This window comes from Chenopodium album, chromosome 14 (genome assembly GCF_948465745.1).
Source record: "Chenopodium album chromosome 14, dcCheAlbu1.1, whole genome shotgun sequence".
Lineage (NCBI taxonomy): Eukaryota > Viridiplantae > Streptophyta > Magnoliopsida > Caryophyllales > Amaranthaceae > Chenopodium > Chenopodium album.
In genome coordinates this window covers 33,004,978-33,028,637 of record NC_137847.1, presented here as the reverse complement: position 1 = coordinate 33,028,637, position 23,660 = coordinate 33,004,978, and the positions used below count along the sequence as shown (strand labels likewise).

At 35.4% G+C, this 23,660-nt stretch overlaps 1 protein-coding gene across 4 annotated transcripts; it reads right to left on the bottom strand.

Annotated features, from left to right (window-relative positions):
• Positions 1 to 1,503: 1,503 nt before the first annotated feature.
• On the bottom strand, positions 1,504 to 23,151 carry LOC145579150 (RNA polymerase II C-terminal domain phosphatase-like 2). Of its 4 annotated transcripts, XR_014099053.1 has the most exons (16): positions 22,132 to 23,150; positions 19,407 to 19,617; positions 14,045 to 14,202; positions 13,889 to 13,959; positions 13,657 to 13,762; positions 13,486 to 13,575; positions 13,119 to 13,254; positions 12,764 to 13,017; positions 12,566 to 12,620; positions 11,706 to 11,848; positions 11,350 to 11,403; positions 8,853 to 8,949; positions 4,355 to 4,509; positions 3,144 to 3,220; positions 2,110 to 2,329; positions 1,504 to 2,012 (listed from the first exon to the last, which is right to left on the bottom strand). XR_014099053.1 is itself a non-coding variant. In XM_081636416.1 (15 exons), the coding sequence occupies exons 1-15, from the start codon at positions 22,879 to 22,881 to the stop codon at positions 2,224 to 2,226; spliced, it is 2,439 nt and encodes an 812-aa protein (XP_081492542.1). In that variant the 5' UTR covers positions 22,882 to 23,151; the 3' UTR covers positions 1,504 to 2,223. The 4 variants fall into 4 exon arrangements, 2 of the variants coding, with proteins under 2 accessions (XP_081492542.1, XP_081492541.1); XM_081636416.1 differs by having other exon boundaries at positions 1,504 to 2,329; positions 13,681 to 13,762; positions 22,132 to 23,151; XM_081636415.1 differs by having other exon boundaries at positions 1,504 to 2,329.
• Positions 23,152 to 23,660: the final 509 nt, after the last annotated feature.

Below are 23,660 nucleotides of genomic sequence, written 5' to 3'. Positions count from 1 at the left end.
ATTTAATCAATTGATTTTCAAAGGAGATTTAACAATAAATCTTAGAACTAGAAAGAGAGATACGGAGTATTGAGAAATATTTTAGGCAATCAAAATTTAAAATAAAAGGTCATAATATAGACAGATAATGTAAAATAGATAAGATAAAGGCCAGAATGTGAAAGAGCAATAGTGAAATGAAATGGAAAGAAAACAACCATTCACTTTTGTTTAATACTTTGTATATTTTTAAGTTTTTATATTGGTACTCCGTATTTCATTTTAATAAGAATACAAATTATGATCTTTTAATGCTTTTTTAGGTTAATTTAACTGCTTATTTTTTAAGTCAATTCATTTAAACATTGTTTGAAATATTGAGTTGTTTAGAATCTAAGAGATTAAAGGGGAATACAAGAAATGAGCAATTACTTTTTTATTGTTCTATTTATGTGTTGAGCAATATGCTCTTGTTTAACGGTTCAAATGTGTTTGAATGTCCATTTCTATATTCGAGATGGTGTTGCAAAGGGTTCTCCTGGTATTGGAGGGGGTGGAGGAGTTATTCGAGATGAACAGGGCAATTTCATTAAAGGTTTTGCAGCTTTGGCATTTATACTGCTTACAGAGCAGAATTACTTGCACTTGAGTATGGGCTGAAGTTAGCAGGACAAATAGGCATATCAAGGCTAGCAATACAGATGGACAACAAAGCTTATGTGGAAGCCATCATCAATGCAACCCAACCGCAAGGGGAATACGTGCACATCATTGAAAATTGTCGTAGGATTTGTAGTTTGTTTGGTTCTTTTTTTAATATTTGTCATTGTTTTAGGGAAGGGAATAGGGTGGCGGATAAACTCGCTAATATGGAGGTTGGCTTTCAAGAGAAAGTAATTTATTTCGATGATCCTCCGATAGAAATAAAAGGCATTCTCTGGGAGGACATGGTAGGAGTGGCTTACCCACGAATGATTGCGTAATTGTTGTTTGTTTTCGAGTTTTTCCCTCTTTTACATCAAAAAAAAATGTCCATAATGTAAGTTTTATTATTCTATATATTGTAAGCAAGAGGAAGAAAGCTTCCTCTTTGCTCGGTAAAAAAAAGAAATTGGTATAATTTATAAATCAAAACAACATTTTCTTATAAAAAAATTTTAGCTTATTCAATTGCTAATTTTAATATTAGAGGATTCCAACCAAGTTAAGGAAACTTGCCTCAATTATTGAAAGCGCAAGGACTAATTGCAACTTTGTCAAAAGATCAAGGACCTATATTATGCTTTACTTGTCAAAGGTATTCATACTCCCTCCGTTCCACAATAATGTTCTTATTTGGAATCATTGACTTTTTTAAAAAAAAAAAAAAAAAAAAAAATAGAGAATCTTCTAAATTTCTCTTAATCTATAAGAACAAATATAGTCATGAGGAATCTAGTTTGATTCGTTTTGATGAGTAGATTATTAATATCTAACTTTTATAATTTTTGCTAGTGTTAGATTAAAAATATTTGTGGTCAAAGATGGGTAAAACTTTGCATCGATTTGCTAAACAGATTCATCATTCTGAAACGGAGAGAGTAGTATAATAGAGTTTTAGAACCCTCTAGAAATAATAATAACCAATAGTCATTACACTCCTTAATAAGAGACAATAACCCTAAAAACCAAAGTTTGTACTAATCTAATTGTGTTCATACCACTTAATGATCTAAGCTTGGTTAGTGTATGACCCCACAGATTTATGTAAGCCCAGACTTAATTAAGGCTACAGGCTATAACTGTATTTTAGCAAACAATTGTAGCTTCCAAAATCGAAGTAGAATAAAACTGATACTATATAATAGAGATCACAGATTCACAGCAAAACAGACTTGATTGAGAGCCGTCTTTTAAAGATAGCTCTTTCTGAAAATGGGAGCCAAACAAAAAGCCAGTAAATTTACACAAGTCCTCTCCACCCTTTGTTCAGCTGGCTGTTGAAACATAATTTACATGCTAAGCCTGATACCCGATTTAGGACCTTGCTAAACCTGCTCAAATTAAAACATCTCAAAAGTTGCTCCCGTTAATTGGCAAATAGGGTATCTAATGAATCATGTATGCCCGTTGGTTGACGAGGATTCTCACCTTGGCAGGTAAGCAGCAACTAATCACATTTTGGAAACTAATTCTGCAAACCATCAGCAGTGCTGTGGGTAAAGTATGTCCTATTAGCAATCCTACTAATAAATTCTTGACAGCTTATGATGTAGGATGACCATTCCTGTGTTGCCGGAGAGATGATGAACTTTGCAGACCACGTGTCGTTTCATCTTTTGACCGTTTGCTAGATGAAGAATGCTGTAACCTAGAAATTGCAGGGATGATAGAAACACAAGGTCAATACCTTCTTTTGATATATTCACACAGCAGGGCCTCGGAAAAATGTTAGTAAGAAGCAAGTTCATAACAAGAGTGTGACAGTGATATTAATAATACAGTTACGGCTTAAAACACATGCATAGCAATATACCACTCCACCACATTGTACCGTCAATGACATGTTTGCTAGGTTACCATTTTACGCACACAATAAGAACATGATAATTAGTAACCACAAGCCCAACCCAGATCAAGCACTTTCTCAAGCAAAAACATATCAACAAATCCAGTTGATTAGTTCATACCAGAGTGAAATACATGGATAGCGTGATGCATGTCTTGTTGATGCAAAAGTCTGGATAACCAACAATAGAAATTTGAACAAGAATGGCCCACTAAGTAAAGCCATATTGACTGCAAATTATACTTCCTCCGTTTTTTATTAGATGCATCACTTTCTATATATGGAAGTTTCAATTTAGATGTATTACTTTCCTTTTTAGTCAATAAATTCTCTCTATCTCCCTCATATCACATGGGCCCTCTTTATTATTCTATCTCTCTCTCTGACTCTCTCTACTCCAAAAATTGCCTAGGAGTCCGCAATTTTAAAGGTGATGCATCTAATAAAAAGTGGAGGAAGTATTTAAATTCAAGTAAATCAATCAAAGCTTCACAAAGCCATACAAACATACAATGCACAAAAATTCAACAGGTCTGCAGCTCCTACTAAAGAACCGATGACAGTTTATCAGCAAAAATGCATGAGAAACGATTATAAATTTATACACATCCCCTACCTGGGTGAGTACGCAGGTTTTGCGGGCTGCTGATTAATGATCATCGAGGAAGTACTTACAGAAGTTACTTCTACAGCCTGCAAAACATTATTCACTGTATAAAGTGCTGTAAAAATCAAATGCATCACTTTTTACAGATGTTGCAAGTACCTGAAGCCTAAGATAAGAAATTGAGAACCGACAATCTCAAAGATGCTCTGTTGTTACTGTGTCAATAAAGTGACAAAATTAATGTACGAACAGCACAGCCAAACCATCATCTATGTTATCTACTCAGATACAGCACAAAGAAAGTGCATGGGGATAGAGGAGTAAGGCAAGATGGAGAGCATGAAAACTTGACTACCATATACAAGTATTTTTTTTCTATGGTGTGCAAGTGTCGTCATAAGTGCACAGTGGATTAAAAGAAAAAAAAAAAAAAGCAACATAACCATAAAAACAGAGACAGGAAGTATATATAACAGTGCCAACTTTCACCTTTACACATAGTAGCAGGATTGCCATGGGTAAGAAGCTGGGAAATTATTCTAACATAGCAACATCATTACGGCCCAAAATGCTATGAATTTAACATCATTATTCCCATATCTATGTCCCTTGTACTGGTGAAGAACCATTAACATTAATAGCAATAAGCCCAAAGTTAGGTTCGTTTACATGAACCAAGATGTCACCTGAACAACTTAATGATAATCCTTATGCAAATGCATGAATACCCCCCTCAACAAACCATATATACACAGACAAACAAAAAATGGAAAAGTGGCAAAATTAGCTAAATTTCATGGCATAAAAAAAAAAAGGCAATATTCCTGGATGTCATGTTCATTTAGAACAAGCACTCACTCAAATAAGATGATTTTCTCATAATAAAAATTTGAGAATGTTATTTTTATTGATAGATACACTCCATGCCCCTTGCAACTTGAGCCAACATTTCTTAAAAAATAACTTTCATCTTTAAGGGTATAAACTTCAATGTTCCATTTACCATGTCATCAGTGCCCACCACCATCACATCTAAGATAACAGAGTTGATATACAAAATTTCTTAAATTTGAAAGCATGATGGACAGAGCTTCCGAAGTTACATTTTCCTTTTAAATTATGAATCTGAATGGTTTTATAATCGATATATGTAATTATCTTTCCTATCTATGATAAATGAATTACTATGTAACATTAAAACAGTGTCAATGTATACTCACCTCCAAAGCATTCTCTCTCTGCGGCTTCTCATCTGAAGATAGTTCATCAGGTTGAAGATTAATGTCATCCCATATGAATCCATTTTCACTCTGGACTTGAGGTTTTTCATCCCGGTCAATTAACCCAGAACGAGTAACATAAGTCAGATATTTTTCTGTGGAATCAGAGTGATTTTTTAGTTGTCAGAGTCATGCTTCATTACAAATCATATCTCAAAGGCATGTGTTAAACATATTGTAATAGACTAGCCAAGCGTATGGGCACTTTGGTGAATGACATCTATTACATATAGAATTGTTAGTATAGAAGGTATTAAAAAAGAGAAACGGAGCATAAATTTTAAACATAAAGGAGATTAGAGAGGGGAAAATAATCAGATAACTGTTTTGATCATAGTATTTGGCATTAGTTTGTAGTTAAGAGTGTTCAGCCACACAAAGCCTAGGGCTGTAATTCTCCTTGGTGATAATTTCCTTCCATTGCTAATACTTCCACTTACCAATTTTCAATCAAATTACAAGACAAGCATGCAGCAAACTAATAACCTGATTAATGATCATAAAACTATGATACATAAATCAGTCGACAACACCAACCCAAGCATGTGAAACTTTCTTCATAAGCTCACATCACCTGTAAATACCACCCCCCTCAAGTGTAACAAATGATTATGAAAATGAAAACACAAACTTTAGGGGTGAACTAGCATTACTCCACCACACATGACTTGCAAGTTTAATTACAATCATTCCCAAAACCTCCTACAAATCCGGTCCTAAGCTGTAAAAGTATTAACCATCATCAGCTATCTATGCATCAAAGATGAGTACCATTTACGGAGTTACAAATTCATCGCTATTACTAAATTACTACATAACAAACATGTCCTTAATGTAAAAGCAAGAAATCACCAGCTATGTATGACTGAATGGCTCTATATATATAAGACGGGTACCATATTGAATCATAGACAGGACTTGGATAAATAAATAGTGAAGCACGTAAGAATAAAAACTATCGCTTGTAAAGTTTCCATCATCAAATGACTCAAAAAGAATAGAATGATACTATGATATTCATATATTTAGTAATGTCACACTATGTTACATGGACTTGGATAATGATGTCCGACATGGGTATGTATTGATGTGAATCAAGAGGCTAATTCTTTTGAAGGGTCTAATACACTTTCAGAAGGTCTAAACAACTCCATTATAGGCTGCCCAAACAAGGAAATAAATAAGGAAAGGTTCAATAGTTTAAATGGGAAAGAAGGAAGCATGGTTCACAAGTAAGACAAAATGACACATCTGACTTCCGGCGACGACACCGGCTACCACGCGCCGTTCCAGATCCCACGCGTCGGCTTCCTAGCTCCGGCTTGGACTCTTCTTGACGGTGGTCAGGCGCGTGCCCCTCCTTGGTGGCGCGTGCAATGAGTTTCGGCTCCGACTTGAAATGGAAGATTTTCCATACTAAGGTTTTTTTTCTAGAGTTTTACTTGCACGTTTTTACCTTTCAATTGAAAGGTTTTTTTTTTTTTTTTATTTAAGCACGTAGGATACGTTTTAATTTATGTTATTTTAGCTTAATAAGTTTCCTTAGTTGATTAGGATTTGTTTTAGGAATTATAGACTAAGTCAAACTAGCCTTATTACTAGTTTCCTAATCTAAGTAGAACTAGTTTTCCTATTCTATTTAGGTTACTTGGAGATAAAGGATAGGGGCTTGTCCTAGTTCTATTAAGCTTAGAATTAGTTAGTTTTTAGTCTATAAATAGGGGATTTTCGAGGCTTTGTAGGACACGCAACAAATACTAAATTCAGTTGAATAAAAGTTCATTGTTTAGCTCTTGCTTAAACAGTTTTTGCTAGTTTTCAATTCAAGAAGTCGGTTGAAAATTAGAACGTTAAACACTTAGTGTCTAGGAGTAGGCCAAAGAGTTTAATCTCAAAATAATTAGCGTCCAAGAGTGGGTTAATTAATATGGGGATTCGAATCATAAGTTTCAGGAGTGATCTTGTAAGGAGAAATAGCGGTACGTTTATATTTAATCTTAAAGATTTCTTTCAAGGTTGGATATTTCTTTCAAGATTGTGGATTTTCTAAAAACTTGATTAAACAAGGGGTTAGAATCCACATCATGTGTCCAAGCGTCAACTTTGTGAAAAAAAAATCCATGGTTTTGAACCAAAAGTGTGAAGTGTCCAAGTGTCATACCCATGTCTGAGTGTCGAGGGCCCGACATGGAAACTTGAGGTGAAATGAGGAGTCCATGTAACATAGATGTCACATTCACACTAGCCAAGTCCCGTTATGTTCATCAAAAAAATGTAAAAGAATCAACATGATTAACAGTTACTCTCACCGTATTTTGATACTTGCTCCACTTTCCTTATGCAACCGTATTTTATTACTTTCTACCTGTATTACTCGGACACGGCAAAATTGCCGTCATACCCGAGTCGATACAACCCGACACGGATCCGGGTATGAAATCCATTCCGGATACTCCACTTGGCTCTCGAGTACGGCAAGGTCGTCTTAAAAGGGATTTTCAAGGCAAAGATCGAAGAAAAAACACATAATTTAAGCTCCTTGTATACTTTTCCGGCGAGGGTTGTGCGCTATCTGACTTCTCCATAAAAGTCAAGCACATCCTTCAGTCTTTTGGCCAAATAATTTTTTTTTTATTTTATATAAAAGGGGTAGATTGGAATGTTGGATACAGCTGGATACTTTTAACCTTGAATTTTGACCTGACCCCACCACTTCTTTAACCCCTCTACACAATCTATCCCACGTGACCCATCCCTTTTCCCACTTATTTTTTATTTTATTTTTTTTTAACAGCCTTTTCCCACTTACAAGTATTTAATTACTGCTGACATACGGTACAAGTTTACTACTACACTTCACACGGTAAAAGATAATCTGGCTTCCCCAATCCCCACACTACTAATTATCCATTTTCTTAAAAAAAAAATTATTTCCATATGCCTGTATCCGTACCCGTGTCCCATGTTAAGACGGTGTCCCCGTGTCCTAAATTTTTGAAAATGACGTATCGGACACTCGGATCAGTACCAATATCAAATACCCGTACCCGTGTCAATATAACATAGCTTTCTACTATTCCTCCTAAACTCCGCGCATGGGTCATCTAAGATAGTCTTACTAGTCTTAAAAAGCCATTGATTTAAAAAATAAAAAATAAAAAAAAATAAAGTCTAAAAGAAAAAGGAACATAGTATAGTATATATGAAGCAAACAGTTAACCAAATTCACTCTAACACTTAGGTCAACTTACAAGCAAAGTATTAGAATTTGGGAAAATTTATAACAAACCACCTTATAAAAACTCAAATTTGGTCATAAATCACCTTATAGCTATAATTTTATAAAACAAATCTGTTTTCAAAATTTTTGTCAAGAGCCACCTTTACCTGAAATATGGTTGTTGATCCACTACTCTGGTGTTGATCCCTACACCACCCCCTCACACCATCAGTCGCATTGCCACCCTACCATCCACCCTTACAACCCAAAATCCCACCCCTCCCCCAACCGCCTCTCCCCTACCCTTACCATCCCTCCTCTTCCCTCCGAACCACCCAATGAAACCCTTAAAAACCCCTACATCTTCCCCCTAAGCCCTCCCCCTCCATGCCAAACCCACAAATGCCCCTCCCCCCACCCCTCATACCCTTAGCCACCCCTTTTGAGGGTTAGGGAGGGTTTTAGGCCAATGAGGGATGATTTCAGGTTGAGTGGGTGGTTAGGGTGGGGTTTTTGGCTGGTGAGGGTGGTTTCGGGTTGGGACTCTTGGGAGGGTGGTAAGGGCAAGTGGTAGGGCAGCAAAGCTGGTGTGGGAGGCAGTGGTGGGAGGTGATGTAGGGTGTCAAAGCCGAAATAGTGGGTCAATGATCATATCCCGCGTAAATGTGGCTCTTACATAAATAAAATTTGAAATTAGGTTTGTTAAAAAAAAATTATAACATCATTTGTCTTTGTGACAAAATTTATCTTTTAAAATGTGGTTTGTGACAAACTTTTCCTACAATTTAAAACCTGCTCAATTTGAAAATTGAGAAGTGAAGATCAATGTAAAGCTTATAGAATAAACTATATATAGCAATATAACTTTATACAAACATAATACTTCTCTCCTCTCATATTCACCTTCAAATTTCCTCTTAGTTATTTGTGACTCATCTTTTATGTTCTTAAACATATTTTACTAAAAGACACAAAACCCAAATAGCCACCCATCTGGTGGTTAAACTGAGAAGTTCTGAGCATTTCTCAACCCAAATCCAAAAAACATGTGCCATTCCTAAGGAGGTTGTATTGCGGGTTTTTTTTTTTTTTGACATAAGAGTAAATTTCCGGTTGAATTGTAAGCAATAATGGAAATATTTATCATACTTAAAGATTGGACATAATTCTATTGATTCAAGAGATAAAAATATTTGATTTGCCATTTACATTACATACCAGCTAAACAACGAAGAGCATTTTCAGCAGCTTGCTGTTGAGCATCCTTTCTAGTCTTGCCCATTCCAACTCCTATCTTCTCACCGGTGAATAATACCTGAACCAAAGAGTAGAGTAAACATATTAGGTTTCTAATGATAAGAAAATAATGTGGAATCACTTTGAAGATGCACAAACAGGACAAAATGAAGAAACCAATTCTTGAAAGCCTAAAATTGTGAAATGATGATATCTAGCAAGAATTTTAGCAGCCAGCAGCCATATTCTGTAGGAAAGAGGTCTTATATGTACATACTTCCTCCGTTTCATCACTTTCCTAAAACGGAAGCTTCAAACTAGTTACATCACTTTCCTTTTTAATTATTAAACTCTCTCTATCTCTCTCCTATCACATGGATTCATTTATTTTATTCTCTCACCTACAAAAATTGCCTACAAATCCGCAATTTGCAAAGTGATGCAACTTTAAAAAAAGGAGTTAGTATATATAATCTTTTATGATAGCTGATTGTTAGTTTGTTACTAGAATGATTTCCGTAGAAATGAATTTTTCTGACCAGTACTTGCTTTTCCTAATATCTTCTATAGTACATTTTCAAGAAAATTGTATCATGATTGGGTCCCTTCATAGTTAATTCAACGATTAGTGGTGTTGGTGGGTAAGGGTAAATTAATACACTCTCGAATCCTTTTTATTGTTCCGATTTTCCTTTTCAGTCTTTCTTTTTTTTTGGTGTTTACTATGACTTTTATAGTTATGATTTAGACTTTTGAGAAATTAAGAACTTGCTTAGCATCAACAACAATGTAGAAAAAAAGAGACAATATTACAACACTTATCATTGTTAACCTTTTTTCATTAATTAAATAAAAGAGATAAAAATATTTATTAACTCTATTATTACTCCCCCCCCCCCCCCCCCCCACCATTTTCATTTGTCTGTGCCATTTGAAATCTTGAGAAATTTTAATGCAAATGGAATCTTGTACTTAAACGGCTTTTCTATGATTCAAAACAGTCAAATAGGAATTTTGTTAGATAAGTCTAGCCTTTTCCTTCCAAATATGTTATTTTTAGAAATATTGGTAATTCATAACTTGCAATATTTTAATTGCGAAATTAATAGTACAAAAAAATAAATTATAATTATTTGTTTTAAAAAAAAGTATTCATTGTCATAAAATTTTAATAAGTACGATTATTATTACCCACCATAACTCTTCCAATTTCAAATTTTTTAACCATCATTTTTATCCAATTATCCTTACTCGCCAGTTATTTATACCCAGAAAAGTCCCATATACCTTGATTTCTTTAATATTCCTCCTAGGTACATCAAAAAGAGATAGTGAGAGTAATAAGGTAGTGGTGTTTCATAAAGATTCTTATAGTTAACCTTGGTTGTGCTGCTACTAAAGAAAATGAAGGTAGTTTTCAAGATCTAGTTTAGTGTTTAAAATATTTGCAACTTGGAGAAGGGTAGAATTCATATTCCTTATAAAGGGATCATTGGTTTCAATTTATCACAATGTTCAAAAACGACGACACTATATTTGGATAACAATAGCGAAGAGAAAGGGAAGGGAAGGAAAAAGAGAAAAGAGAATGGGAGGTGAAGGGAAGGAGAGAGTTACCTTCCATTTTCCTTCCAAAGCTCTTAACGGAGGTGTTTGGTTTACTAATGGAGATGGGAAATGGATCCCTTTATTTCCTTTTCCTTTCCCTATTTCTTATCCAAATAAGGGACATTATACTACCCCATTTCCCCTTTCCACCCTTTTTCTCCAAATTTTCCTATTCAAACATACTGTGAGAGATTACAAACACCCTTCAATTCCTATATTGGAGTTCTTCAAAGATTTGGGTGATAATTCAAGTGTTGCGACTCTTGTGAGGATTGCTAATAATTGTAAATTGATAAGTGACATTGGTGGGTTATTTAACCAACTTGTTTGTAGAGGAGGGGGGGGGGATTTTCCACGTAGAAATTTGATTGCAATTATGTTTAATACATCACACCCTTCATTAGCTCATGGTGTCTTTAACACATGTTTCAGCCTTTTCGCTTCCACTAATTCTAACAAATAGTACAATTTATCACTATCGCCATAATGTTATTAATTTTTATATTTAAAAATTATTAAACAATAAACACTTCAATTTAAATAAAAAATGAAAATGTTTTTGGAGTAGCGGCTTTGCTAAACTAATATCTACTGATCAAATGACATAGCTAAAAAAAATATCTACTTATTTTGCTAACTAAATTTTATTATGGACTTTCGCTATTTGAAAGTAATTTTTACCAAAAATCAGGAAGTGATTTTCAAGTATACAAAGTGTACAAGGCCTTAGAAAATTTTCAAGATAAATTGCCATATTTTAACAATACTGGTGAACTTTGATTCCATGTTGAGCAGTTCATATAGTAAAATAACATCAATTACAATGTTACTTATTGCTATAATGACATCATTACCAAAGCAATATACTAACCTCAACAGAAAACTGCAAATCCTTACTTGTGCTGAGAATCGGCTTGAACTCAACCTGCATTGAAGAAAGTATATAAGATTTGATGGCTTTGGACATGTTACAACGAAACACTTTTGATCAGATACTATTTGAACATAAAGGCTATAAAGAACTCCCAACTATTTGAACATACTTGATAGCATATGTTCAAATAGTATCAGATACAGCGTAATACTTTTGATCAGATACTATTTGATCATAAGTGATCATAAGAAAGTATATAAGATTGGACAGCAAAAGTATTTGTAACTTTGGACATGTTTCAACGAAATACCAACACTGACAAAGTTACTAAAAAATGATTTCATTTCACGTACCTTTGAACAACATCTTCGACCAATTTCTTGCAGCACACTGATTGATAAGCTGGAAGGCAATGTATTTACTTTAACAGCATCAGCTAGTGTTTCTTTGTTAGTGGTAGAAGCTGGACTCTGAATATTAGCAATTTCAGGAACACCTGTTCAGGTTAAAAAGAGCACTTATGGTCAGATACTATACATTGTCCAAAGCCATCAAATAATTTTGCTGTTCAAAGCATTACAACATTTGGGCTTTTACTTAATTCACACACTCCCCTTTGACCATCTATAATGATTTATACATAAGAAATAACATGGTTATGTGAGATGTAGGATCTTGTTAGATTCATCTTGACACATGCTTTCAAAATATTTAATTTTACTATGTTTACTTAGAAAATAACTACAGATATCTATGTTAAAAGTTGTGTTGATAAGTTTGAATTTTGAAACTCTACATGCTACAATGATTATGGAACAAAAATAAGTAGATCACCTCAAGTTTTCATCATCCTAATATAGCATCTAAACCTCTACCATGTTTCCAATGTCATCATGAAAGCACAATAAATAAACAGCAACACACGTGCGCACGCACATATGCAGTAACATTTGCTACTCATGTGCCCACACACAATTGCTTATACACAGTAACACTTGTTGCGCACAGTGTAAGCTCCCTTCTTATTCTAGATCAGATTAGCTTGTTTTTATTGTGAATTGAAGTTGGGTACCTTTTATCCCAGAACTTAATTTCTTTAACTATTTTTGAAGGTGAAAAGAACAAAGTCTAACACAAACTTACTTCAATTAGAAAAGAATACCTTCCATCAAGTGAAACCAAATAAATAATTAGAAAGACTATACAGACATACCAGCTGTCTCACTAGCAGGTACATTTTGTTTTGAAAATTCCTGTCCAGCATTCGCCTGCAGTCAGTAAGAACTAATATATCACTACAAGAGAAGCGTATGTAGAAACCTTAGCAGTAATCAGAATGCAGATTAACAAATGATGAAAAGAGCAATCATAAATATTGGATAACTTAAGATAAAACCACATCAGTCCTCACCCTGGAAAGCTGGGCCAAAGAAACAGGAAGTGCTGTGCTATGACCAGGATGACCTGCATAAGCTCTTTGTTTATCAACTTTAGATGTATCAAAATCTTGAGCAGGCACAATTCCTCGGTTGCTCAATAGACCCCTATTCCCATCCTCTTCAACCAACCAACCACCTTGTGATGATTGAGCAGGTAATTTAAGAATTGGGGGATCACCAGACGAACTTCTTATATCTTTTCTAGCCGGTACCCCAAGCAAACCCTCTAGAATGTAAGCAGCAGAGGGATGAGAATATAATAAAAGATCAAAACTAATTTCTAATTTCAATAGAAGAAAACCAAATTGAAGGAAAAAGCTTTTATACTTTGTGAAGGCATAGTCATTCTCAAAGGATTAGCAACACCAGAAACAGAAGGGATTGGCTGCTGTGGTGCTTCAGATCTCAAGTCAGGAATATTATTTGCTAAATTAGTATCTGAATCCACAGCAAGTTTCTCGTCCTAAGAAAAAAAATGAAGAATCTGTCATGAAAAAACATCACAATATTCTTTTTCCTTTTCTTTTTTTTTTTTTTTTTTTTGAAACAGCATCACAATATTCTATGAAGAATAGAAAAAATGACAAATACAAAATTCATCTTAGAAGATGAGCTGAATGGCTGCATTGTAACATTCATCAACTAAAGAATTAAATAAATAAACTCTTCTGCTTGTAGAGCAGGACAGACTTACCAATTGCGGTAGTCTCTGTTCAACTTCTGCACCAGAAATGCCTTCACTCATGGGAGCGCTTGTATTTCCATTTGCAATAAATCCTGTCTCCTGAAAGTACACATTGTTCAACTTTGGCCAAAAGCATATGCAATTCTCACCAACATGCTGGTACAAGCAACTAATTCACACCTCTGAAATTAAATAATTGCTCACATCTGGAGGAGAAGGTATATTTGACATCTCATCTTCATAAAATAGCTCGAAGATTTTTCTCAAAAAGTTCTCATCAAATTCTCTAGCAAAAATCAGAGCACACATCAAGAGGGAATAAATAGATATATGATGGAACTGTGAAGGAGTTCATATAAGTGGGGCACTCCTTGAAAGCATAATTATATATTTATTCTGATTTAACTCTTACTTGAAAAAGCCTCCCCTTACATTGCATGCAACATTTCTGGCTACACATAGGACTGGAACAGCATTTGCTGTCTATTGAACAAAGAAAAATAATTATTTATAATTAGTCTCACGTAATGGTAGGATTCAACACTGTGCCACAAAATCAATTTTGTACCTCAGCTTGGGGAGCATAGTATGGGGTGAATGCAGGAACCACATGTACACGTGGCTGATCCTTATCCTCCCATACCTTCAACCGATCATCAATCACCATTGCCATATTAGGATGACAAACACCATCCTGAAAAACATGCAGCAAAGACTTTCTTGATCCTGCAAAGCTTACAAGAACAAGGATTAAGAGATATCTTTATAATCTTTCGAGGATGTAAAAAGTGGATGTGCATAGGTAGAGGGATTATTAGGATGGAGAGCTGTAATTAAACAGGAAATTTTACTATCACTATACTTTTGACAATGCATGAGGACCTTTGCATCATTACCTCTGTGTTTGACGTCCTTAGCAAAGAGATCAACAGGGACGTTAACATTAATTAAATAGAGGGCTTCACAATCAAATCTACACCATATAGTTTCAGATATACAATATATTCTAAGTGAAACAATGTATAAAAAAGCTGAAGGCACACTGAAGCGAGAAGGGGTTCTGCTGCGCCTAGGTGCGTCTCATTGCTCCTCTTTGAAGTGAGGCGTGCTATATGGCCAGTTTAAAAAATTCGGCTGATGTTTGCTTCATGTGCGCCTAACCAAAAACGCCTCACCCCCTGATCGCCTTCTGCCTCAGCGCCTAGGCGCGCCTTAGGCGCGCTTTTTCAAACACTGATGTGAAAGCCCAATTTTTTTGGTATTCTATGTAGTGGTATTAGGGAATGGCAAAATTAATTATAGTGGCCTACTTTCATTTAAATGACTAACCTAGCTTAAATGGGTTAAAACCTGTACTTAAACTGAATAATTTTACTAACCCTCCTAGTTAATCTAACCTTCCCCCTCTCTTCAACCCAACACCAAACACCATGCACCCACCCCCTTTTGTCCAGCCACCATCACCACTGCCACCCTAGCCTAGATACTGCCACCCCCTTTACTAAACCCAACCCACACCGCTACTGCCTTCCAAAATCCCGACCCAAACAGCCCTCTCCCTTCATAAATTTGAACACACCACCCACTCCCTTCGGAAATTCAACTCACACCGGCCACTCCCTTCGAAAATCCAACCCACACAGCATTCTCCTTCGAAAATCTGACCCAAACACCCACCCCCTTCGAAAATCCGACCCCAAAGGTGGGACGTTGGTGGTGGTGGGGCTGTTGCTGTTGCTGTCCCGTCACAGCCTGGGTTGGTGGGTCATTGCGAGCTGCGGCTATCTGCGACTCAGTGATGCTAGGCAGTGGCCGTTGTTGAGAGTGAGGGGGTAGTGATGGTGGTTTGTCTTTTTATAAAATTCGGATAGGTTTTGGACCATTTAATATTAGGTTGGTCATTATAAAAATTAGGCCACTATAATTAATTTAGCCATTCCCTAATGCCACTACATAGAATACCAAAAAAATGTTCCAAATAAAATTTCTAATTTTAAGGACACCATGTAGAATCTCCCAAAAGTTTATCCCCAATCATAATGTGCAACGAATATGCTCCATAAGTTTCCATTTTCTTTATCTCCTCTTTTAAGGTTGACTAACGGGATAAACGACAAATTTATTTTTGAACAGATTATTAGGAAGGAGAGCTGCCTTTTTTGTGCTCATTTTCCCAATATATTCTGTTGTGTGGTTTCTTGTGCAGCAACACGTGGGATTAAAATTTCCTAAGACCACCCCATGATAAAGAAATAAAGGAGCTAGATTCTACGTGTGACTCTTAGTTTATACAGTTAAATAACATGGAAGATTCTAGAGTGTGAATGGAAAGTTCTATAGAGATTTTTTTCTTGTAAGTCCTTTCTTTGTTGCTTAACTGCACCCCCAAGTATCCAGCATTTCCTATAGCTAATATCATCTAGAAGGCAAAGGAACCTCTAAGGTGAGAGCTTTATGTAGACGTTGGTAAAGCACAATCCAGGGAAGGCGTGGCCTTTCACCTTACGTCTACATCCTTCATTGACACAACAATTAGTCTTGTTCACATATTTTCCTTCATTATGAGGTGGCAAGTTAACAATTGAGAAGGCTTTCTCTTCGCTTAAAGAAACTTAAGTATGTCCTTTGAAAATTATGAATTGGCTGCAAGATTTACTCTATGGGGTTTGGAAGAATTAAGCAAAGGAGAAGATGTTGCATTGGTGCAATGCTGTAATGGTGATTTTGTGGAATGTTTAGTTAAAGCAGAAGACAATTGGGTCCGGAAAATATTGTTTCTAATGAAAAGAGTTACAGAAACTGGGTTGGTTTGAAAATTTGATTTCTGATTCAGTTTAATGACAGTTTGTCCTCTCCTTTGTACTTGTTTCTATGCTGGTTAAATTATAATCATCTTCTTATCAAGTAAAATTGAAAAAATAAGCAAAGATACTTAACTGAAGGAACTTTTTAGCTTGTCCTCTCCTTTGTACTTGTTTCTTTGTTTCAGCTATCTAACGATATTATTTAATAGCCTCTTATTTTGGAAATTTCTTCCTGAAGAAAACCTAGGCTTCACTATCCGGACCAAATTACTGAAAAGCAAAGATACCAAACTGAAGAAACTTTTATTTCTTAAAGTGGGCAGGTTATGATTACAAGGGAAACAAAACAGCTTTCTATAAAATCATCTCTATCAGTCTTCAAAAAACTTAAAAGCAGCAAGAAGACAGGCAATACAGCACCTTTACTTCCCTTTTCATTTTGTGTGCAATAGCTTTTTGACATAGTATATAATTAATAATCTCATTTTTCAGCAACTATTAATTGCTTATTCAGACAATTGCTGGTGACCACTAAAAAATTTAGGAAAAATGTTATAACACTGAATATCAGAAGAAAAATTGTTTCAGTTATAGAAATCAGAATCAAAATTGATGTTACCAAATATTCCACCTGTCCAAAATATCCAGGCCAGTCTTACATATCAAGAGTATAATCAACAGATGAGTTATGATACTTTAGCGTATTTTTCTTGTTTCTAGGACAACTCCTTTCTGACAAGTATCATATCCTATAAAAAAAATAAAAAAAATTATTCATTGTACTTTTTCTGACAAGTAGATTTTAGAATAATAAGCAGCATGAACAGAGGCCAAAATTATTCATTATATACTCGTTTAATGGTAACACAATTTATTAAAAAGTTCAAAGTCACATATTTATTTAAAATTATTAATGGCAACACAAATACTCCCTTTGTTTTTTGCTTTCTACCTTTAGCATACCTATAACTGGAGCTGTCAAAAACTAACCCGACCCGATTATTAACCGACTGGTCTAAACCCGGAAAAATGGTAACCCGAATACGATCTGACCGACTTGAAACCAACCCTAGACCCGAGTTAACCCGAGTATTTGAGACACGAACCCGAACATGAACCGAGCTGAAGATGACTCGACCCGAATATAACCCGTAAATTATTTACCTAAATCGAAATTGACCCAAACCCATTTTAACCCATCATAACCCGAATTTAACCCGACCTGTTACTAACCCGACCTGTTATTAAACTGACCCGAATTTAACCCAACCTGTTACTAACCCGACTCGAATTTTATCTGACCTATTACTAACCCGACTCGAAATTGTTACTAACTTGACTCGAAATCAACACGACTTGTTATTGACCTAAACCAATTTCAACCCGAATTGTTCATGACCCATTTCGTACTCAACCTAACATGTTGTTGGCCTGACCAGATTTCAAATCACCTTAAATTCAATTTAGACCACCTTATTACTATTGATCAAAGTATAATTACGTTGTCACTTATTATGTATATCTTATCTAAACTTTTTTGAACTAATTAGCTCGAATTTGAACTTATATAAAATTATTTCTCTTACAATAAATGAAGAAATTGATAATGATTAAACGTGAATATCATTATATAAATTGTTAACAAACCGATTCAAAAAATGTACCCGAACCCAATATGACCCGACCTGAAATCAACGTGAAACCCAGATTAACCCAATATTTGAGACCCGAAACCGAACATAACCCGACTTGGAAATGACCCAAACTGATTATAACCCACAAATTATTAATTTTAATCGAACTTGACTTGAACCCGAGAATGACTCGACCTGATTATAACCCGAAAATTATTGACTTGCACCAAGCCCGACTCAAACCCAAGAATGACCTGATTATAACCCGCCAATTATTGACTTGAACCGAACCCGACTCGAACCCGAGAATGACCCTAACCTATTTTAACCCGTGAAAACCCGAATTAAACCCGACCTATTATTCACCCGACCTTAACCCGACCCAAACCCGATAGATGTATGACCCGACTCAAGCATGACCCAACACAAACCTGACCCGCATAGGTTACGACATTAACCTGAATTGACCCGACCCACACTTACCCGACCCGTTTACCCGAATTGACAATTCTACCCATAACCACCCCCAAAAAAAAAAAAAAAAAAAAACCACCCCCCCTCTTTTACTACACTTATCCACCTTTTTCTTACAAACACCCAGTGTTCACTCCTCTCTTACTTTATCCACTTTTTTCTTATTTTTCTTAGTTGGCTAATTCAACAATAAGTTGGTAGGACAAAAGAAATGGAGAGTGTATGTTATTTGTTAATTGTACTCTTCCTAAAAAGTAGATTTTAGAATAATAAGCAGCATGAACAGGGGCCAAAATTATTCATTATATTCATATACTCCCTTTGTCTCTAAATAAAAGTCTAATTTACCTTGGGCATGGTTTTAGAAAAGGAATAGAAGTGCGGCATTGTTCATAGATAGTTGCCCATTTGCAATAAATGGGTAGCCTTAATAAGATATGCTCCTTTCTATCAAATAAAATTGTTGATTAACAATTTATTGTTTTTTTAATAAGTAAGAGAGAATTTAATGAGGTTAAAGGGTTCTGTTGATCGAAAGTGTATTAAAAAAAAGAAGTTAGCGGACGATAGCCCCATTCCAAATGAGAAATGGGGCTTTTATTTATAAACAAGAAATTCAGGGAAAATGGGCTTTTAACTTAAATGATGAAAGACGTATAAAGAAAGAAAAAACTAATGCTCATGGATCAAAAATAGGCATTTTCATAACGTGAAAATAACCATACTCTTAATATACAACAATTACCTTTCAATATCACAAATGAATACCCGACATCTTGGAAAGGCTATAAAATTTGAAGTTACTTGAAGATATATATTAGCATCTTTTCGCATGGCTAGCAATTTTGTTGTCATTTAGAACCCTTCGCCCTTATATGTTATAATTGACTAACCCAAATCCCCTTACGATGCAACTATTTAGCATCATTAGCTATTTTCAGTTGCATAAGCATAAATTAAAGAAATAACAAGATGAATATCTGAGCCTACGAGAAGATGATAAAGAAATCCTGCTTACCTGACTTCACACATACAACCCGGTTAAGAAGTTGTTTTGAATTAATAAGGTTTGCTTCAGGGTCAAGAAGCCTCCACATCTCTAAAGCATAATCTCTCTCAGCCATGGTACAGACAAATACTTCAAATCTTTTGCGCCCTTTTGCTGTCAAATAACTTCTCAAGTCCTCCCATGCAGGTCGTAACCGTACAAGAACACTGGTATCACGATTCTGCCCATAGAAAATGGTTGATCAGAGGTTCTGCTCATTATCAATGGTTTAGTTTCAATTTCGTATATAAGAAAGGTTTAGTCTAAAAAAAGGTAAATAATGAAAACATGAAGGGTCATAAAAAATAAAATGAAAGAAAACAAAATGTCACGTACTATTATATATCATTAAAAGAGAACCCCAGATTAGCCCCATAAAATAGCAATATGCAATTGTGAAATTTACAGGGCATTAAGTATAAGTTCCATCTCCAGGGGTCTTAAGTAAAAGAAAAATTAGCATTCCCTAACAAAACCATATACAGGGCATTAAGTATAAGTTCCATCTCCATACCACACTGATCTTATTCTTGATTCCAAACTCATACCACTGCACGAACCAAATCCCCCTTTTTCCATACCAACTGTCACACCATTATCGGAAATACATGCCCCGAGTATGCCACCTCCTCCTTCCTAAAATCACATTTTGTCATGTAAAAAATAAGCTATTTTCAGTCAACACTAACCCCATGTTCTTAACATGACATTCTTAACCAAGGAAATCGTTAAATAACACAAGAAGAAAATTTGAGAAGGGCAAAAAACTCCATCCATTAAGGATCGAAAAGGTTGTGGGGCATTTGTCAAACCGAATTAGATGACTAGAAATTCATAGTGCCCTTTGTGTGTCCAAAAGGCAATCTTGCATCCTCGAAATACCCAACTTTTACATCTAGCTCATAAAATACTAACAACTGATCCAATTCATGCAACAACTCATCTATAAACAAGAATAAATATTTGCTCATTAAGGTACCTACACTCGACACAAAAGCGCCACGACCGTTCCATTTTCTTCACCAACTTGAGGTAATGAAAGATGGAAGGGTTAATTATTCTTGTAGCCAACATGTCGTCAACTAGTAGCATTGGATCATCTTCTTAGGTTTGGGAGCAGCGGTAAGGTCTCACTCTCATTTGGATTGCTTCCCTCCTTAAAAATTATCATATTCATGTCTGTTTTACAAGATAAACCCACATGCGCCTCTAAAACAGTCTCGTATAGATGAAGTATCCCTTAAAAGAATTTGTAAAAGCTTTTTCAGGCTTCCCTACTGCCCTTCAATGCTTCCCCTTTCTATAATTAGTTAACTTCCAACCATAAGCATCATACTTCTTTAACAAATATTCCTTCACCACATCTAAATATCCCTTAATACATCTATAGTGAAACCAAATATCCCTTAAAACGGTTAGTATTTATCACTACACAAAAGTAGCCCACAGCCACATATGTTACAAGACCACACATCATGTTACAATCAGATTTTTTTTTTCACATTGTTGATGTAATTCAAGTAATTAGATATATCTTCTTTATATTAAACTTGAAAAACATTCCCACCCATAACTTAAAATTTTACGAAGAAATGAGAGAGTAAATGACTTGTAGCAAAAAAAAAAAAAAAAAAAAAAAAAAAAAAAAAAAAAAAAAAAGAGCCAATCTTGAATAGCTCACATAAATGTGCATCTCACAATAAAAAATTAAAAATCTTAATAATATTTCATACAATTTCTTGTAACCTAAACTAACCTTCATGGCTTGATCACCTAATGTACAACATGAGTAGTATATCCTTAATCTTAAGATTTCGCTTACAAAGAACAATCATTATCAAATACACAAGAACTATGACTGTAAGAGACCACTCATGTACGTACATCCAGCACGATATTAGCTCAAAGTCCACAAAAGACTCGTAAAAAGACATAATCTCCTCAACAATAACCCATTATATTGTACTCCCTCCATCTTTTAAGTAGTGATCCATTTCTTATAGGCACATATGCCGATCCAAATCTTTGGCCAATAATATCTTTAATTATCAATAAGTAACAAGTATAACAATTGTAAATTAATAATCAATTCATTGAGGTGATTCCAAAAAGTACCTACGAGACTATATTTTTTTTTTATGCATAAATCACAAACATTGGTCAAAGTAGGTCAAGTGACTATGGAATAGTGCATAAAGTATTAATGGAGCACTTATTAAAAGCCAGAGGACGTATCCAATCACCTTACCATAACCATCTGTTTTATTTCTCATGTCGACTCAATACGTGTAATCTTAACTCCCAGCCTAAATTTGAAATGCCTAGAGTTATCTTAATGTCCTACAAAATAAAGTATCAATGCAGGGAACTACATAAACTCCCATGATCCTCTTACACAAGAAAGTTCCATTTGAATCCTAAATTGAATGCCGGTAATTTGTGAGGAACAAGTTAATAACACGAGAAGATATAGCAATCTAAGCAATCCTATGCCATAATATCAAACCACCACTTTAAGATAAAGCAAACTCTTCATGAGCTCATGTATGATACCATGTTAAAGGACCAACTCAACCAAAAGCTTAAAGTGATGGTTGAATCACAAGATCGATTTATATACTCTATCACATGTGTATGTATAACGGACAATACATAAATTAAGATAATGAGTTATAAGCAGAACAAGTTAAGTCACCTCGGGATTAATTCGAGTAAGAACAAGATGCTTCTCAGGCAACCTAACAACAGGACGGGCAAGAGTCTCATGATTTTCCGACAATGGAGCAACCTCCTCAAATTGCGCCTTATAAACCTTCCCACCATCCACAACACAATCATTCTCAGCATACTGCTTAAGCAACGCCCGATCATCGGCGTACCTCTTCAACTCCCCATTCATCCCCGAAATCCTCACTGGATCCCCCTCCCGGGAAATCCAACTCTTCAACGCATCAATCCGATCCTCGAAAGACTTCATAGTGTTGGCAACAATAAGGGTTTCATCGAGATCGAAGACAATCGACAAACACCGCAAATTCAACATCCCTAAACACGAAACATAAAGCCCAACCGGCGCAGCGTAAACCCAGAAACAAGGGAACTTCTTCTGCTTACTGGGCATTGCGACAAGATGAATCTCCTCATTGTTAAGCAAAACAACAGCAGATTTAAGCTCGTAAAAGCAAGAAGCGTGCAAACTCAAGAGGTTTGGTTGTTGCTGCTGTTGTTGATCGGAGGGTTCGAGTTTGCAGAGAAAAGAGAAAGGGGAAATGGTATGAAGAAGTGACAGTGGATGACACCGATCACTTGATGGCGAAATATGATGGATTCGAATTTCATTGTTCGGAAATTGGAATTTCGAGCCTTTTGCCATAGATTTCACCTCTAAGTCACCCAAACTCGTTTCGCCATGAAAAACCGCCATTTTCGACCCTAATTTGCTCATTTTTTTGTACCCAGAAAATTCGATTGATTTATGGGATTGAATAACTAATTAAATTGAAGGATGATTGATGATTGTTTGTGAAAATTTGAGCAGCACTGCAAGTTTGTTTGCAGAATCTGGGTTAGTTCTCTCAGGGTTGTGTTTTGAGTCTGAAAATACGGAAGAATGAATTTGCATCACATATATATAGGGCTCGATGACCTTTACTCGGATTTCGCCAGTTTGGGGAATTTTAGGAAAAGAGAGTAGAGAAATTGCTCGAAAATGTCAACTTTCCGTAATTACGACCCGTGTATTCAAGATCTGTAATCAAATCTTATTAATCCGTATTTGCCTTTTTATTTTGGAAAGTTTGTAAATTACTACTCAAATAGTAAACCTATTTTTTAATAAAACATTTTTTTCAAATAGTAGACCTGTTTTGAAATTACCACCCGTTAAAATTTTATTTTATATTTTAGTATCCCCCTTAAATTTAAAAATTACTCAGATTCCCACCTTTTTCAAAATTCCGGGGATTTTCCATCTGTGGGCCTCACCTAACGGCTACAAACCGCTATTTTGACATTTTGACTAATTTTCCCCTTGATTTTTCTCTTTAAAATAGCTCTTGCAACTTCAATTCACATTTCCTTCACCAAAATCCACTATATTTGGGTTAAATAGGTAGAATTGGGGGTCTAATGAAATCAGAGTTCATGCTTCAATTAAATTGGAGGTTTTCTTAAATTAGGGTTCCTATTTTAATTGAATTGGGGTTTTTTAAAATTAGGGTTCCT

Excerpts from the sequence above, each read along its gene's own strand:
- LOC145579150 (XM_081636415.1), bottom strand. The coding sequence starts at position 22,881 with ATGAGCAAATTAGGGTCGAAAATGGCGGTTTTTCATGGCGAAACGAGT. Across the intron at positions 19,618-22,131 it reads TTACTCGAATTAATCCCGAG|AATCGTGATACCAGTGTTCT; the intron begins GTGACTTAACTT and ends TTCTATGGGCAG. Across the intron at positions 13,576-13,656 it reads GCAATTATTTAATTTCAGAG|GAGACAGGATTTATTGCAAA; the intron begins GTGTGAATTAGT and ends GTGTACTTTCAG.